Source organism: Pteronotus mesoamericanus, unplaced genomic scaffold (genome assembly GCF_021234165.1).
Source record: "Pteronotus mesoamericanus isolate MK-2021 breed Mesoamerican mustached bat unplaced genomic scaffold, CSHL_Meso_final contig_2, whole genome shotgun sequence".
Classification (NCBI taxonomy): Eukaryota; Metazoa; Chordata; class Mammalia; order Chiroptera; family Mormoopidae; genus Pteronotus; species Pteronotus mesoamericanus.
In genome coordinates this window covers 12,890,015-12,908,472 of record NW_026555084.1, presented here as the reverse complement: position 1 = coordinate 12,908,472, position 18,458 = coordinate 12,890,015, and the positions used below count along the sequence as shown (strand labels likewise).

At 44.6% G+C, this 18,458-nt stretch overlaps 1 protein-coding gene across 2 annotated transcripts in view; it reads left to right on the top strand.

The window, feature by feature from the left end:
- GRIA1 (glutamate ionotropic receptor AMPA type subunit 1) overlaps positions 1-18,458 on the top strand; it is a 277,064-nt gene that overhangs the window by 169,210 nt on the left and 89,396 nt on the right. For both annotated transcript variants that reach the window (XM_054568140.1, XM_054568142.1), the window contains exons 7-9: positions 966-1,133; positions 8,795-8,899; positions 17,902-18,012. In XM_054568140.1, the coding sequence (XP_054424115.1) occupies positions 966-1,133; positions 8,795-8,899; positions 17,902-18,012 (384 nt within the window). The remainder of the gene's footprint in view (positions 1-965; positions 1,134-8,794; positions 8,900-17,901; positions 18,013-18,458) is intronic.

Sequence of the window (18,458 nt, the reverse complement as noted above, 5' to 3'; positions counted from 1 at the left end):
TTAAGCAAACAAAATCACAAATGTGCTTTAAAGCAATGAGCAAACCACAGAGCAGTTAATAAATTAATATGTAAAGACCCCACTCAATTTCCAAAAGATTGGAGATTATAAAAATAACCAAGGGACGGATTCATACACACACACACACACACACACACACACACACACACACACTTTTCAAATGTGAGAGAATCAAAGTTAAAAACTGTTAAAATGCATATACATTCAGTCTAGAACTCTCTACTGTCACCTTCAAATGGCCAGAGAGCATGGTAGGTGTTGGAAACTAATTAATGAAGACAACAAACATGAGTTCCAAAGCCAGGAAATATTGTCCTGGACTGTTATCCTGTTTTTTTTCATTAACATCTTATCCCCTTTCAGGCAAGAGGAGAAAAAAAATTGAGTGTTATCACAAATAAGCACGAAGAGAAAGTTTGCAGACAGAAAGCTTGTAAACCTGTCACTTGGGTGAGCCACATGTGGAAATAATTAAACACCCTTCATGGGTTACTTTTTCTTTTACTGTCACAAGGGAGGGTGGAATAAACAGTGCCTCTTAAGTTTACAGTTGGTGCCTATAACCCAGAGAAAACCATTTTTCCATGGACTCTACCAGATGGTACAGATGTGTTGAATTTAATCTATACATTCTTTTTTCCTCCAATGAGCTAACATTATAAAATTGCAAAGTTGCACACAAAAATCTAGATTCTGGCTTCTCTCCCCACATCACAACCAGCAATACACAATCCGGGGAGGCAATGCTGTTCAGCGGTTCACAGAGCCCAGCCCTCATCTAAGGGGCCAGCACTTTCTGGTTCACCACTGCCCCCTGATCCCAGCCCTTCACCTGGTCCACTGCAGGCATTCACATGACCAGGAAGCACATCCCCAGATACCGCTCCCTCCTGCCTCCCTCTCAGCTCTCTCTGTCATCTAACTGTCTCCACTCCTCCCACCAGTACACCTCTGCGCTAACCTACGATGGGGTGAAGGTGATGGCTGAGGCCTTCCAGAGCCTGCGGAGGCAGAGAATCGACATATCCCGCCGCGGGAACGCTGGGGACTGCCTGGCTAACCCAGCTGTGCCCTGGGGCCAGGGGATCGACATCCAGAGAGCTCTGCAGCAGGTGAGACCGCCAATGGCTGCCCATCTATGGGAGCTTGGTAGGGTATCTCAGCATCAGTTTCAGGTGGAATGTAACTATTTAAAAGAAAAGGTGGAGCATGCCTAAAGTTTGGAACACCACTGCACTGTGTCTGTGGCCCTTGGCATATAAGCTCATGAAGAAATTAAAAACAAACCAAAAAACCCAACAGTATGGAATAGTCATTCCTGATCGTGTAAAAACTATGGTTTCTGCTTAGGGAACATGCTAAAAAGGGAAGCTGGCAATTCTGTATTTGGGAGGGGACTTGAAATATACAGGGATGAAATTGAATCATTTTAGCAGTCTCCTGGTGACTCTCCCCACTTGCCCTCATTTTTGGGATTTCTTCATTACCCTTGCTCTCTGTGCACATTTCATGAAGGAGCACTGAAAATATTTCTTAGTACTTGTAATTCTATTTTCTTGCTCCTCAGCATTGCATTCATTCATTTTGTTTGCACTTGAGAACAGTTAAAAAGCAGAGATAGAGAATGGTCATGCCCATTCTAATCAGTTGGCTCTGCAAAGGATTCTGAGGCTGAATCCTGATTTAACAGGGAAGAGTATAAATATCCAATTAGTAATGTGTCTTCTGTAGAAGCAAGATGAGAAAATGATACACGTGGGCTGTGTATTTAATACCCCTGGTTTAGAAGGTTTGGGGGACTTGCCCTCAGCTTTATCACTCTCTGAGCTCCTAGGAGTCTCTCGTAGTCTCTACAAGTCTCTGAAAGCACCTCCAGCTCAGGCTGTGATTCTTGAACTGCAGACAAATAATGCCATATGATGCCTCCTGGTAGAGAGGCTGTATTTCCAAAGGGGACCAAGAGGGCAGTGCTCCCTGCAGAGGAAGGTCAAAGCACCAGGCACAGTGGCAAGCCAGCAACAGCAAGATATTTTGGTGCAAATGGCCTCAGGACCCCTCCCTTCATCCAGGGGTGTTTTCTGGATAAGACCAGCTCTACTCTTAAGGCTATTTCAACAGAAAAATTTAGGCTCCCGGGAGAGGAGAGGAGCATTTCTGAATGAAGTAGAAAAATGTAGAGCAAAACATGCAACTATCCCCATTTGTTTCCCAACCACACGTGCAATTTTCACAACCTGGAGAGAGAGAGGAGACAAGAAAGGAACATTACCAGCTGCTCCTCAGCTCGGATGAAGTGCCTTTAAGTGGAGGGAAATATGCCTTGTACCTCTGTCCTTTGGAATGAAGCTAAGCACCAGTCTTGTGACGACGGAAGGATCATGCTAAGGGGCCCACCAGCAGCCACTTGGGTCCTCCCCCGTCTCTCCTACGCAGACTGGCCTCTCATCACTTTGGAGCAATAGTGGACCCCAGGCAGCGTACAAATGATTGCTAGAGGCACAGAACCTGCCTTTAGCTTATTTAAAATGCCCTTCCAGACACCACAGTCAAAACAGATTCTATTTGCATGTGAGACTGGTTTCAGAAGGTCCCGGGCACTTGCCCTTTGCTTCCCAGCCCTTTGAACTCCCTTGCCTCTCCCATCCCAATGACGTCCCTGGAAGGATATTCTGATGCCACCATGACAGTGATGGAGCCGAGGAGGCGATGCGGGTGCAGGATGGGCTCTGAACCAGGAAGCAGGAGAGCTGGGTTCCAAGTCCAGCTGGGTCTCCAGCTCCCTGGGTGACCTTGAGATCATTCAGATCTCCTACAGACTGCCCTTCCTTTAGTCATAACAATGAGAAGGTGGGAAAGAGAGCTTCTGTGTCTCCACTGCCTCTGAGAATTCCAAGTATCGAATTTTTTTTCCTATGATCTAACCCACATATTCCTGGTTGTAACATATACTCAGTCTTCTGTTTCTGCCTCCAGTGGGCTTTGCAAGGGGGCAGTTACCTTAGTCAAAAGAATAATGACCACTTTTATATTGCCCTGGACTCAGACAGCTACCTGCCTCTCCAGCAGCCAACGAGTCGCTACCAAGAGCATGCCCTGGCCTGGGCCATGCACTGGGGATAAGAGGAGGCAAGACCTGCCCTCAGGAAACTCCCTTCAGTCTCTCCTGGGGGTGGGGAGGAACTAGTCACAAAAATGAAAATAAAAACAAAACCCAACATTCCTACCCTAAGATCAGCAGTTTGCACAGATTCCTTTTCAAAATTTGTGTTAAGTACCTAGAATCACAAGAAGGTGCTGCTGAAAGGGGCCTTAGCGATTAATGACGCCCGTTTCCCCTCACTTTGTGGCTGGGGCAGCCAACGCAAAGCAGGCAGCAGTGACTCAGAGTCACACAGCAGCTTCGCGCAAAGGCTGAACCAGAACCCTGCCCAGGGCTTCTCCTGCTGCTCCAGGCCTGTCTTGTGGCCCAAGGGGCTTTTGCTTGTACACATTGACTTCTGGGACCTTCCACTTACAGTCGTGGCTGCTGTCTATTCATTTGGCCTTCTGGACCCATCTCTTGAACCCGGCACATCACTAGGGAGAAATCGTGCGCCCACAATGGGCTGGCTAACACCCAGTGACATTCCGTCCTGAGCACCCGGGGTTGGGGGCTCGGGGCTCTGCGGCCCTGACAACTCACTGGCTTTTGGGTGACACGTTAGGAAGGGACCTGTGGTTCAGCTTGTGCTAGAGCTGGAATGTCTGTGGCTTGGGCCTGGAGGCCCAGCAACAGCTTCCTGGAGGGCTAGAGTGTGTTAAGGGCTTCCTATATTCAAGCTCTGAACATACTTCACATGCTTGATCTCACTGAATCCTAAGTATATCACTCTGAGGTAGCTAGTTTTATTAATTATGCTTTGTAAATGGAGAAGCTGAGCTTCAGAAATACTAAAAATGTCTTCCCCAAATTATGTGGCTAGTTACTGGCGACACTGGAACGCCAACCCTCATTGACTTGAACGCATAACTGCTCTGCTCTGAAGCCTGGAAGGCCCAGCCTGGGTGAGACACAAGAGCTGTGGCTCTGCCAGCAAAAAACAGCACATGGTCTTGGGTAATATCCATACACCCCCACCCTTCACCCTGTAGCAGAGTGGAGATCATCAGCCGCCTGTCTGCCCCTGCCTGACATCCAGGGAGCCTTTCAGAATATTAACGAGCTCCCATCCTGCAAGCCCTCAGCGCTCCAGGGAGGAGGAGGCATTAGGGTGACCATATGTCGGCTCTGGCTGGCAAAGAAGACCCAGCTCCCCAAATCAGGCTCAGCATCTGGGGGTCATAGACACTTTAAGGAAATGACAAGAGCCTCAGACTCTTCTTCCCAGAAAAATGCATACACGTACAGACATATATATCTACATGATAAGGAGGCAGAGGGGCCACAGACACTCCTGGAAGCCCATCGCAGGGCCTCAAGTGGAGAATACATGCCCTGAGTCTTTGTGTTCACAATCTGTTGGCCAATGATGAGGAATATCATTGTAAAGGTATATGATCAGTTTGCTAGATGAGGTCTGGGGTGGGATCGGCCAAGGCGGTGTAAGACCATCTCTGCCTTTCAGATTCAGACCCAAATTCAAAGGGAAGGCAAGCTACTGAGAAATAATATCTATAAGGGTGTAGGTGACAAGCTAAACAGCAGCTGGGCTCTCGGTGCTATGGACAGTCAGAGCAAAATGCCATGACTGAGGAATGTGGGCGTTGGCAAGGTTTCCTATAGGAAGGGGACTGGGGCTTTTAAAAGGGTGACCATATAATTTATCATCCAAACTGGGACACCAAAAGGGAGTGCTATTACCAATTATTCTGAAATGAGAGATGTAGACTGGAACTATCCCAAGCAAACAGATTAAAGGGAACATTAATATTTGAACAAAGAGTGAACCAGGCTTTAGAGGGTCTGGAAGGGGATATAAACAAGTCCCAGCAGGAGACCAGAGAGAGGGTGCAAGCCAGGACTGTGGGCATCACACTCAGCCTCTTAGGGAGCTGGAAAGAGAAGAGCCGATTCTAACCCTGGCTCCATCAAGCCCGATCTGGGAGGTCTTGGACTAATTGCTCAACTTCTCTGGCATTGATTTCTTCATCTACTAAATGGACATAAGCCTCTTAGTACTGCTGCCCTCACTGACTTGTCACAGGCTCAAAAAAAAAAAAAAAGAAAAAGAAAAAAAGGTGGATAATGAGCTTCTTGAAACCTCAGAGCACCTACATGAGATAGTTAGAGCCAAGATTATTTTTCTCATTGTTCAGGTGGGAAAGTGAAAGTTCAGAGGGCACCTGAGACTTGCCCTGGCTAGCAAAACCAGAATGTGGTCCGCTGGGATCTAGCCCTGATTCCCCACACCCAGTGAGCACTTAGGAGAGGTCAAGAAAACAGATTCACTTGAAGGCAACCACAAAAAGGCTACAGAAGCCTTGGTCCAGAGCAGCTCTGCTGCCTCCCCAGGGACGGGGTGGAGGAGTCATTGCTGTTGATGCCTGAAATAGTAAAAACAAGAACCAGTACTTTCCCGGGACCAGGCAGGAAAGAAGTTATGCTTCAACATCCCACAGGTGGCTGCACCCAGTACTATTTTCAGTAAAGCCAACGTTAATTCTCCATCTTTTACAGAAGGTGTTGGCAGGTGCCAGGATGGCAATGGGAGATCCAAGAGGCATAATCTAAGGGGAAACTTTGGGTCTCCATCAGCCTGACCCCAGTTACTGCAGGGGGCAGGAGGGAGAGGCATAAGAGCCCAGAGGCTCAGCCTTGATGGACTGGACAGCAGTTTCCAGATACCCCTAAAGTGGATGTTTCTCAGAAGCTTCCTCCTCTGACTATGATTCCTGACTGTACACACAGATGGTTTGGGGTTGGGCCATTGTCTGCCCTCATCTTTCCTTGTTCTGCTGTCATGGAAGGGTCATTCTGCAATGTCTCCTTTCCCATGCTTTGATTTATCTCAAAAAAAAAAAAAAATGTGTAAGTCTTGGCTTCCCTAACTAGCCAAGAAGAGCCTTAAGCTGCCCCAGGCCTCTCGTGACCTACTGTGAATCCTGAATCCAAATGCCATGAATCTCAATAACGCTATCCATAAAAATGGGCAAAGTACCCTCTGCCCTTGCTACTCATTGAGTTTCTGTGAACATCAAATGAGAAGTTGTAAAAACACTGTGACATTGTAAGGAACCTTCAAGTCACTAGAATTTTTGCTGATAATGATTTTATTTTTTTGGAAACTGAGAGAGGCATGTGCAAGTGACCCTCATTTTTGCTGGAAGAGTCCTCTGCTCCGAGACAACATCTCACTAGACCCAAGACCTCAATGATAAGTCTTGTTATCCATGCCTCTTAACCACTCTGCATAGCATAGTAGTAGCTACCACCATCATCTAAATAATATGCACTATGAATTGAACTTTTATGTCCCAGACAAGATGCTAAGCATTTTCTTTCTTTGAGGAGTAAACCACGAAACAGACAGGCTCAGTAATGTGCTCATGGGCACGTAATTAGGAATTAACAGAGCACAGGCTGGGAAAGGTCCAGCTGGAATAGCAGGTGGCAGCAGTAGGCACATACAACACAGTGCTTGGTACATTTCTATGTCACCCTCTCAGAGCCTGGCACAGTAGCCTTGCTTGAGGGGCCACCTGGTATCTTTAACAGAATATATCAGAAGCTCTGGACTTTGGGTCTGCTTCTGACACTTACAAGTCATAAATCCAGAGCAAATCACTTTATCTACAAGAGTTTTGGTTTCTCCCATGTAAGTAAAGATTATAATCTCTGAATGGCACACCTCAGGGGGTTCCTGTGAATAGAGGTAGAGTAACATGTGTGAAAGTGCTTCATAAACATGGAACACTTGGAAAGTTGTGGTAGTATTAATATCATTATTAGTAACGATAATAACAATAGCTGACCTTGTTGAATATTCACCATTGACCAAGCATTCATCATAAAATACATTATTTAATCCTTAAAATAACCTTAACACATAATTAACTCTAATTGTCCCATCAAACAAATGAGGAAACAGTCCTAGACACATCCTGCAGTTTGCCATACTAATATGCCATTGATAATTGGTATGAGACTTGAGACTGGGGCCAAAAAGTAGATGCCCATTTGCATAATTAATGACACTTCTTTCCATTTGGGAAAACCAGTGTACCCTCCAGTCATCTGCCTATCTATCAGATCTGCTTTTCAAATGAGTCTGTTTTTCAAGCTGGTACTTAGCCACCCCTGCACCCGAACAAATGGGACAACTGAAGGTGGGCAGGAGATGGGCAGAGTGAGAACGTGACGTTGCTGACAGACTGGAATGGCTTCCTTTTTCTTATTCTTTGTAGCAGGATCTATGCTTTGTTTTCTCACTCAAAGGCAAAGCTAGCCTAGACTTTCCCAGAGTGAGGATTTCTCCAGATTTTACCTGCAAGAGTGAAGAGCTTGCCATGTAATTTGTCCAGCACTCTGGGCTTGTCGTGGCCTCCCCACTGAGAATTCAAACCAGAAGGTCTCTTGGTCTGTCTGTCTGTCTGTCTCTGTCACACACACACACACACACACACACACTCTAACTATTCTTCTACTTTCTGAAGCCAGAGGAGTTGGTCACTGTCCAAAAAGATAAAAGCCTGCGAGGCTTCCTTTTAGCTCTTTGAAGGGGAGGGAAACAGACAGTGCTCAGTCACAGGACCAGGTCCGTATTGGTGGCAGCTAGAGGCGCATGCCCTTAGGCTAGACTGATCTGAGGACACACAGCAAGTCGCCATTAGAAAGCATACTTTCTTGTACCTGAACCAATAATATGCAGCTAGAACTCATCCTCAATTTGAGGGTGGACTTGGATGAGATTTACTAGTTACCTCCGGAGCAGCAGGCTCGGCCCAAAAAGATTTGGATCCCCCATGTTGACCACTGGACCTTCAACCTGAGAGTGAAGATATGAGGCCATGAAAGCTTAATATGACTCATTTGTGGAGAAGAAATCCCATGCAGCATACTCCGGGGTTCCAATACAAATTTTGTTTTAACCAACTGAGACCTGCTTAAAGCCATGCCTGCTCTCTTCTTAACATAAAGGGTTTTCTCAGGTGCTTTTAACTTTTCATAGCACTTTCCATTTGCTGTGTCATGTAAGGTATATGGGGCAGGAATTTTTGAAAATGGGGGCTCAGAGAGGCGAATTGCCCAAGGTCACTCAGCTGCTCAGAGGAAAATTGGGGTAAACTTCAGGTCTCCCAGTTCCAGCTCTTTAGATTGCCAAGTGTTTGCCACCCTGGCCTCACAGAGCAACTGAGAAACCATATCCAAGCGTGGCCCAAGACACTATAAAGCTGCCTTCTGGTCTAGGGCTACTCCCAACTTTCCAGGAGCAGCAGAGCAGCCTCTTTCCTCAGCAGGCCTCCTAAGTTTCCACCCCTGAAGCCTTACATCTGAGGAGGGGTGGCGCTCAAGGGGGAGGGTCGGGGGTGGTGATTGGGGATGATCTTACTGTTAGCCTAAAGCAATGGGTTAAAAAAAAGTTTTCAGAACGAATCTCAGTTTAGTAGGAAAGAGAGCTGTGCCCTAATAGTGACTATGGGCAAGAGAGTAAAGAGTATTTTTAGTACTGACACTACCCCAAGACCTTGTCCTGTGTAACATTCTGGGGTTCTGGAGTAGTTTCAGCAGAAAAAGCCAACAAACATGAAGTGTGACTCATGAGTTCATTGTCCGCCACTTGGCCTTGTTTTCCAGGTGCGGTTTGAAGGCTTGACAGGAAATGTGCAGTTTAATGAGAAAGGACGCCGGACAAACTACACCCTCCATGTGATTGAAATGAAGCATGACGGCATCCGAAAGGTAAAAGCCCCTTTGCTTCCATCCCACAGGGAGAACAGAGGGCTGCGCAGAGGCTCAGGCCAGAGCAGAGGGGCTTGGGAGCCCACCTTTCCTGGGCTGGGTCTTTCTGAAGAGACTCAGAAAATGAGAATTCTAGACTCAGCTCTGCCACAAACCAGCTGGAACTCTGGAAGTCAGTTCCTTTCTCTGAGAATAGATTCCCTCATCTGCAAAATGGAGATAAAAAATCTTGACCTTTGTCTCAGGTGCTTGTGAAGATTCAAGGGATGGTCAAGTATTTTGTAAATATAAAGAAACAGATGTGTGTAAAATGCTACTGCTGTTCCTCAGGGATTCTGAAGTAAGAACTTGACAGTGATGATTACCAATGAAGTTACATCCTGTCCTACTCCACACTTAGTCACAGTTACTCCATTGTCCATACAGAGAAGCAGGAATGAAAAATATATATGTGTGTAGACATATAATATAGAATACATATAGATATCAACATTTTTAGAATAACATTCCAATTCTTGAAAAATACATTCAGAATTTTATTAGATCCTACGTGGTCCGGGCTCTGCCATTGTCTCTGGCCTTGACCTTTGACACTCACTTCCTTCCTCTCTCCACTCGTCATTCTGATCAACTTTCACTTCCTTGAATACACCAGGTTCTTTCTCACCTTCGTACAGGTCCCCTATGGCTAGGCCAGGGTTTAAATCTCTGCTTTACTCTGTACTAGGCATGTGACCTTTAAGAAATTATTCAGCCTCCCTGGACCTCAGTTTCATCATCTCCAAAAGGGGATAATGCCCCTTACCTCACAGGGTTACTGTTCGAATTCAATGAAACAACACCTGCCACCCCTGAGGCCTGTAGTGAAGGAGTCTCAAAAGTAGCTCCTGGAGTGTAAGGGACATTCGGCCCCTGTTGTTTGTTTGCCTGTCTGTCTATCTGTTTCAACTCCATTCTGTAAGCCAGAGGGAGTCCTTTCTTTTTTTTTTTTTTTTTTCCGGTCAGCCTTGAGTTTGAGTGAGTCAGGCTTTGTAAGCCAGTAGAATGGATAAATAGGCGAACAGAAATAACGGAGTAACCTTAAAATCCACAAGCAAATGGCTGTGCTTTATTTTTTTCACCCCAAGGCTGTTTTTCAACTTACTTTCCAGTGACTAAATCCTTTCTTAGAATGTGGGCTTAAGAATCCTTTGTTTACAGGGATCTGAATTTCAGAAAATCAATTTCTCCACATCTGTGTCTTTGGGCCGTTTCCTCAATCAGCCTCCTAACAAAGTAATTTCTCAGATTCAAGGGTGACCTAGTTGTGCTGGCTTCGGTGAACATTTCATGGCCTTACCTGACTGGAGGTAATAAAGAGGTGCTACAGCTTCTTGACTCAGAGCCATGGGAACAGTCTGCTGATCCTCAGGCTGTATCCTGCCCACTGATGTGCCAACATACCCTCTAGGTATCTGAGTCCAATTTGACATCCCACTGAAACGTATGTGCTCTAAGCATCCATCCATCATACATTTAGGAGCTTCAGATGCCAGAATTGGCACTGGCTCTCCTCAAGCTAATCCTCAGGAAATCCCATTCAGAGATTCCATTTCACTGTGGGGTATGAATGTGCAGGAACCTCTATCCACACAAAATACCTTGTAAATTTAGGTGAGGTCACAAATTCTGATAAATAGCTGCCAAGGGAGAAGTATAGAGAAAATTATCCGAGGTCTTTCATCAAGGGACCAGCACTGTTGATTTCACCATCCTTGCCCATCACCATTGGCCCTGACGTTGTTTTTGGACCTGACTGAAGCCCGCTACTTCTCATCTCCACTTGATTTGAGTCTTTCTGCCCTGCCCCAAGTTTGTTATTCTTAGTTCTGATCCTTTGTATAACTGGAAAGGAAAGAAGATTAAATTGACACCAAGTTCTGCTGGTGTCAAGAGTACTTTAAAGTCCCAAAGAATTCACAACCCTCCATTCCATATGTACTTCAGAAGTTTTTCTTTAAATCATTGGTACCCAACTGTAGACATACCACATCCTGTTATAGTTCTAAGATATAGCTTCAATCCAATCACTGTTCTCCATTACCACTGCTGACCCCAGATCCCAAGCCTCTCCATACCTGCCTGCACTCATTCAAAGCCTTCTTACCAAGCCCCTAGTCCTGCTGCCTATATTCTTGCCCCTCTACAAGGGGATCCTTTTTCTTTTTCCCCCACCACAAAAGCTGGGATAATAATTCTCAAATATACATCAGGTTATATTGCTCTTCAGCTTCTAACTTTTCACCAGCTTCCCGTTGCAGGTAAAATGTAATGTAACTCCTAACCATGGTCTTCAGAATCCTAGATGCTGCTTCCCTGGGACATGAGCCCATCATCCTTTTTTCCAGCTCATTGCTCCACAGCTACCCTGGCATCTTCCTGTTTCTTCACCTGGCATTCTCTGTCACTGTATTTCTACATGCTGCGTTTCTCCTTGTCAGCTCAGGGGAAGTCACTTTGGAGAGACCATCTCTGACACAACTACCTAAAGCAGCCCCCACCTACCCTGCATCGTCTCTCTATTCCATTTTATTTTTTCATAATACTTATTTCTCCTGGTATATCCTTTTTTGTTCACTGATCTAGATCGAGGTTGGAGAACATTAGACTACAGGCCAAATTCAGCCCACTGCCTGTTTCTGTACAGCCCATGAACTAACGGTTTTACATTTTTAAATGGTTGACATAAATCTTTTGATTACTTCATGGCGTGAAAATTATATGAAATTAAAATGTCAATGTCCATAAATAAAGTTGTTTTGGAACAGAGCCAAGCTAGTTTGTTTATATATTGTCTATGGCAGCTTCTGCATCACACCCGCAGAGATGAGCAGTAGTAACAAAGAAGGTATGACCCACAAGTCCTACAGTATTTTCTGTCTGGCTCTTTACAGATAAAGTGTGCAGACCCCTGGTCTAGACATGTATTCTCTTTTCTCCCCTCTTCTCCTCCTTAATACTACAATATCTAAAAGCAGGGCCAAAATTTCTAAAAGCAGGGAATACAGGTGTGTTATTTATTATATCGCCAGTGCCTACAATATACCGACACACAGTAATCACATGCAAATAAGTGGTTGTTTATTAAATGAGGAGGCAGTTTATTGAATGTTGCTGGGCAACCAGGGAGCATAATACTCTGGCCCATATTTTCACAGATCTGTCAGAAAACAAGAAAAAATAATGCTGGCAAATGTAATGAAAGAACACCTCAAGCAGAACTCAAATCATACATAAACTTACAAGTTCAAATTCTTTAAGTGTGTAGTTAAAATGGCTCTAGGTACAGTAATAGATGTACTCTAACATCTCAGCAGTTGAATGAAATGGAAGTTTAATTACTGTTCACCTGGTGACCAGTTTTGGGGCTGACAGCTCTGGTTAAGACTCAGGCTTATGGAGGCCCCACTGTTTGCTTGGGTCTTTCTGGCTATCAACACCCAGATAACAGATGGGGAAGAAAGAGGTGGAAACTGCACTGGAGCCTCAGGGAAATCAGGCCAGAAGAGCCGTACCTCACTTCTGCTGTATTCGATTGGCCAGAACCCAATCACCTGGCCCACCTTGATGAAAGGCAGGCTGGGAAATGAAACTGCTGGCTAGGGAGCCACTTTCATCCACACTCCTATGCCATGAAAGTGAACAAGAATCTTGGTGGTCACCCAGCTGTCTTTGCCTCAACAGGCAACTTACTTTTTAAAAATGTATTATAACAGACTTATTTTTGGGGTTCAGGGGCTAGAGCTTCAACGTCAGCCTGGAGATACAAATGTGTAAATTTGATTTAATAACTGCAAGGTAGATCAAATGAATTTAGTTGTTCTGTGATTATCTTTTTTTTAGACTTCATTCACTTAAAAAAAAAACAACAATAAGATCTATCATCCAGATTCATTTCCTACGTTCAAAGAATCTTTAGAGGTAGACGGAAAATAGGAGATCAAATATTATAACTGGCCCCAGGAGAGGACCTCTCACCGTCAGAATTATTTAAATCCTTTCCTGAACAGTGGGCCCCCATCTTTACCCAACTACTGGCTCTGCTTTACTTTCAGATAGAATCAAAGTTCCTGCATATCCTCAGTAAAGAATCAAAGTGCTGCATAATAATTCAACCCATCTCTCATCTCTGAAGCACAATGTCCCTCCAAAAATCTTGGCCAGCTTTCTTTTTATCAAACTGTGCAGCCAGACTTCCCAGCCTGCTAGCTTACATGAGGTGCAAGCTGGGTCTTGGCATCACCCGGTTCTTCTGATGGGTGATATCGTTCCATTTCCCTATAAAAGGGTTAGGAATAAAATAAGCTTGTTTATAACACTGAACTATTTTTCTAGCTTTTGATATCAAAGAGGCTGCATATAGGCCAAGCAATGCAAAAATATTTATAGGTCCCAATTTAACACGAGTGCTATGATGCTAGCTTTGAAGGACCACTATCCCAATTTTTTAAGTTAATACTATTTTTTTATTTTTTCAATCACAGTTTATATTCAGTATTATTTTGCATTAGTTTCAGGTGCACAGCATAGTGCCTAGATAATCATATACTTTATAAAGTGACCCCTCTGTTATTTCCAGTACCCACCTGGAACCATACATAGGTATCACAATATTATTGACTATATTCCCCAGGCTGTACTTTACATCCCTAGGACTATTTTGTAACTACCAATCTGTACTTCTTAATCCCTTCACTTTTTTTATCCAGCTCCTCTAACCCTCCCCTTTGGCAGCCATCAGTCTGTCTGTCCTCTGTATCTGTGAGTCTGCTTTTCCTTTTCTTGTTGATTTATATTGTTGTTTAGATTCCACATATAAGTGAAATCTTATGGTATTTATCTTTCTCTGACTGACTTATTTCACTTAGCATAATACCCTCTGGGGAAGGACCACAGTCCTTAAAAATTAAAGTCTCCTTCTAAGCCATGTAAGTCTGGTCTGCACAGATTTATCTTCTTTGTTTTCTTCTTTTTTTTTTTTTTGTCAAAATAACTTGATATTTTAGAGTAGTGCTTTGTGGTTTGGGGACCACTTAACCTCGGACATTCTGCATGTAAAGAGGGTTACATTGTCAAATAAGTTTGAAAAATGCTCCACAATTTATATGTCTTGTGGTGACTGATAACAGTCAATAGCAAATTAAAACTGAAATGTCTTGTAGTATAGAAGCCTGTTTCCCTTCAGACATCACCCTAGTAAATATTACTTTTTAGTCTACTGATAAGTTAACATGAACCGTGCACTATGCTCGTTGCTGCACGTGCATAAAGTACTCAGAGCATAACACCCATGAGACAGGTGTTGTTGTGTTATCCATTCTACCAAGCAGGGACTGGGGCCCACTGAGATCAAGCAACCAGCTTGGTGTCATATAGGTAGTAATTAGGAAAGTCTGCCTTTTAAACCAGATCTGCCTGATCCCAAAGATCAATCTCTTGACTATTAAGCTCCCATTTTTAAAAATAATACCAATTAATATGCTGTAGATTTTAGAAAAATGAATTGTATGTCAAAAGAGGCAATTTCCTCTATACTGATGGTTGTACAGTTTGAATAGGAACAGCTAAATCTGTGACTAATTGTGAAAAGGGAAGAAGGAAAGAAAAAAGTGGAAGGAAAGAAGAAAAAAGAAAAAAAGGCAAAAGAGGTCGGCTGGGCATGGCGGCGTGAAGTCTGGTGTGGCAGTGATTTTGCTCCACCAGATCCGCGGGCTTCCTCTTCTTCACTGTGTCCAGCGGATGTTTGCCTCACAGACTGAGGGGCAGCTCAAAGTAACCCAAATTCTCTAAGAAAACTTTCCTTGAGCTACAACTATCAAAGTCACTGACATTTCAGGAGGCTGTGGGGCAATGTATGAAATCCAAATTGAGTCAGAAGAATTTAAGGAGAAGAGGCCTGTCCAGCAGCACCGGATGGTAAATCAGGCCCTAAAAGAAGAAATCAAAGGAATGCACGGATTGCGGATATTTACCTCTTTCCCCAAACACTGACCACGTCTCGGCTGCATAGATACTGCTGCTTAAAATCTTGGATGAACTTGACCAATCTTTCCTAGGCATTTGCCAAAAAATGTATCTATTTTGTTCATAGACATTTCCATATTATAATTATAGAAGAATATGTTATCTATTTAGAGGTTAATTAAAGGCAACAAACAACTGAAAAAAAAAGGCAAAAGAGAAGGAAATGGGGGGAGGGGTGACATTTATATTAGCCAGACCTTCTCCTAAGTTCGTATTAAAAAAAAAAGTCTTATCTTTGAGGTCCATGACCTAGCGTCTATGCTCTGCCACTAACCTGCTATAAAATCTACATGTTATCAATTACATAATTTCATCTCCCCAAGCCTCAGTTTTCTCATCTGTAAAACAGAAAATAATCCCAAACCTGCCTGTGCTATTTACATAGTGTGAGGAACATAAGCGTTAAAGGTTGGTAAAGTTTTCTGGGATTTTTTTAAAAACTTGCATCGTGATGTATTACAACAGTGGTTTTAAAATTTTATTTTTCAGCCAGAGGGTCCCTTGTAAAAATGAACTCACGAGGGGAATTCTAGCATGTGAAATGGATAAAAAGCAGAGCTGAATGTTGAAGCAGCGATGAGGAGCCCTGAGTCCCCTCCTCGGCCCCGGACTGTCGCCCTCCTCCCACGGCAGGGGTGAGGGGCGCCACAGATGCCTAGGGTTCCATGGAGCACCAGCCTAGCAAAGGGAGGGAGGTCTTGAGCAAGTCCCCTGGCCTCTAAGCCCCTGTTTTCCCATCTGTAAAAGGGAGAGGTTGGAAGAAATGATTGTTCAGGCTTCTTCCAGCTCTGATATTCTGGAAATGTAAGTTTCTAGTTCTTGTGTCCCTAGAGAGAAATGCCTCCTTCCATGCTGACTAAAGTGCCCCACACAGGCAACGCTGTGTTCATGCCTATACCAAGGGTCAGTCTTGGCACAGTGCCCTGAGAGACGGGCTCCCCCTTCAGGCCTCAGCTCCACTGTGGCCGATTTGTCTCCATGCCGGATGCACTCATTCCCTCACCAAACATTTCCTGTGCCACTTCTCTGTGAAAGAATCTGTGTGCTGAGAAAGGGATGCTAGAAGGACAAGACCTCTAGCCTTGTCCATAAGGAACCCCCAGCATCATGGAGAAATGGGGATGGACCAGAAGACAGCTAGACCACAGGGCCAGTAGGAACCCATACGAGGCGCTCAAGTGTTGGCGAGCAGCTTACTGGCGCTGGGTAGGGCCTGGCCCTGCAGTCAGCCTTCCTGGCTCAGATCCTGGCTCCACGGCGCTCCTGTGGTCTTGGGAAAACTAGTTTCTTTCTCCACATCTCAGTTTCATCACAGTTAAAATGAGAATGATAATCACCCACTTCATAGGCTTTTGTGAGGATGAAAGTTCAGACATTAAAAGCACTTAGAAGAGTGCCTGAAACACAATAAGCATGCGATAAATGTTAACTAATGTGACTTCTAGCCCAGGGTGTTGGCTATTATTATTATTGTTGTTGTTGTGAACAGCAGTGATATTGTAGGGAGAATTGAGCACTGCCAACTGAGGGGCCTAGGAATGACATCAGGGTGAAGGTGACATTTGAGTTGACCACGGGGCATGTGTCTAGGTTTTTGTGAACCTGACCTGAGTTCTGGCTGTTGGGAAACCTGCTCATTGCTCTGCACATGCACCTTGATTTGAGTCCTTCCTTTTTGCCCTTTTCATCTACTGCCAGCAGGATGCCCACAAAACAAAGCACAACTCTCTACAGACATATATAGACAGAGACCGAGACAGAAAGGGAGATCGAGCGGGGCGATGTGTGTGTGCGTGTGTATTAACCATGCCACTTTGCTCTTCCCATACCTTCCATGACTCCTTGTTGCCTTCAGGATAAAGCCTACACTGTTACTATACCCAGGTGCCCACTGCCCTGTGCGCAAACCCTATCTTCCACCCAGGACCCACAGAGCTTACATATCGGGGCAGACTCCTGCCTTCATATCTTGGCTCAGGTTCTCTCTCATCTAAAGGGCTCGGCCCCACCTGTTCCCTCCTCACGACATTAATCCTTGCCTCCTCCTGCTGCCTTTTTCCCAGCATAGCTTCCACACTTGGCATCTGCTTCTCAGAGCTCCTCAGGCCCTGACTACCTGAACCACTCAGTTGTTACTTCCAGAGCCTCGTATTTGAGTGTGTCAAGTCTTCCAAAGCAACCTGGAGGAATTCTCAGAAGAACCATTTCTTTGTATTTCTCTCAACCCTGCCATACAATACCACCAATATTTTAGCTCAGAGCCTTGCCACACAGTAGGGATTCAACAAATATTTTCTCAAACACCTTGGAAAGTGAGTCAGTATAAATAATCTACTGATTTTTTTTTTAATAATGTTGGCCACTATTTCTAATTAGGTACTATTATATGCTCAGTAGTATAATAGTTTATAATTGGAAATGAGAAATAAATAAATAAAGGATAAAATAACCATCACCTAGGAGGCTGAATCTAGAGGAAAAGAACAGGTGACCTAAAAAGAAAGCAAAGGGAATGTAGTGTTTAATCATATCCCAACTACAGTTCGGAATGGGCTCGGGTAGAGAAGAGTTAATGGACATGGGGAAAGAAGGGCTTGGCCTTGTGAGCAACTACAGGGAATTAAATTTCCCCAGCCCTGGCTTGCATTGTACAAAAGAGTTACCTGTTCAAACACTTAACCCCTCACCCCTCTGAGGGGGAATACCCAAGCTTAGCTGGTCATGGTGAGGATTTTCACAGAGGTGGGGCTGGGAGGACCTGGGGAGCATCTAGCCTTTTGTTTTTACCTACCGCTACTTCAGCGCCTGGTGTGCCCAGTGTTGCATAGTGTGATGCTGAGCTCCTTGCTTTCCTGTCTGGTGTCATCTGTGTGGCCCAGAGTAGGCCAGTCCTGAGGATCCTGGCTCAACTTATGTCACCACCTTCTTCTCATTAACAGATTGGTTACTGGAATGAAGATGACAAGTTTGTCCCTGCAGCCACGGATGCTCAAGCCGGAGGGGATAATTCAAGTGTCCAGAATAGAACATACATTGTCACCACAATCCTAGTGAGTACTCGCTCCTCCGTCAAGGTTATCTGGAATGCAAGCTAGACCCACACAAAGGCTTTCCCAGGACTGACAGCTAGTCATTCTTGCCAAAACTGTGCCATAGGTAGAAAGAGGCGGGGAGGAAGAGATTTTCTGGAAGTCAGAGGTAATTTTCTCACTCTGGCTCTGCCAAGATTTCATTCTGTGCCCTTGGATAAGTCACTAGCATCCTTCAAGCCATTGTTTCTCCATATATAAAACATAAGGCTGAGACTAAATTGTGATGGTTCTCAGACTCTACCCTCCCACACAGTAGAAGCACTTTTCAAAGAAAGTCTCCTAAAGTTCAGCATCTAGAGCAGATATAAGTGAAGCTGCTATGATTTTCAGTGATTGATCATGAGAAGCCTAGGGCCTATTTAGGGTCCACATCCCCAACACAGTGCTCCCAGAGGTACCTCCAA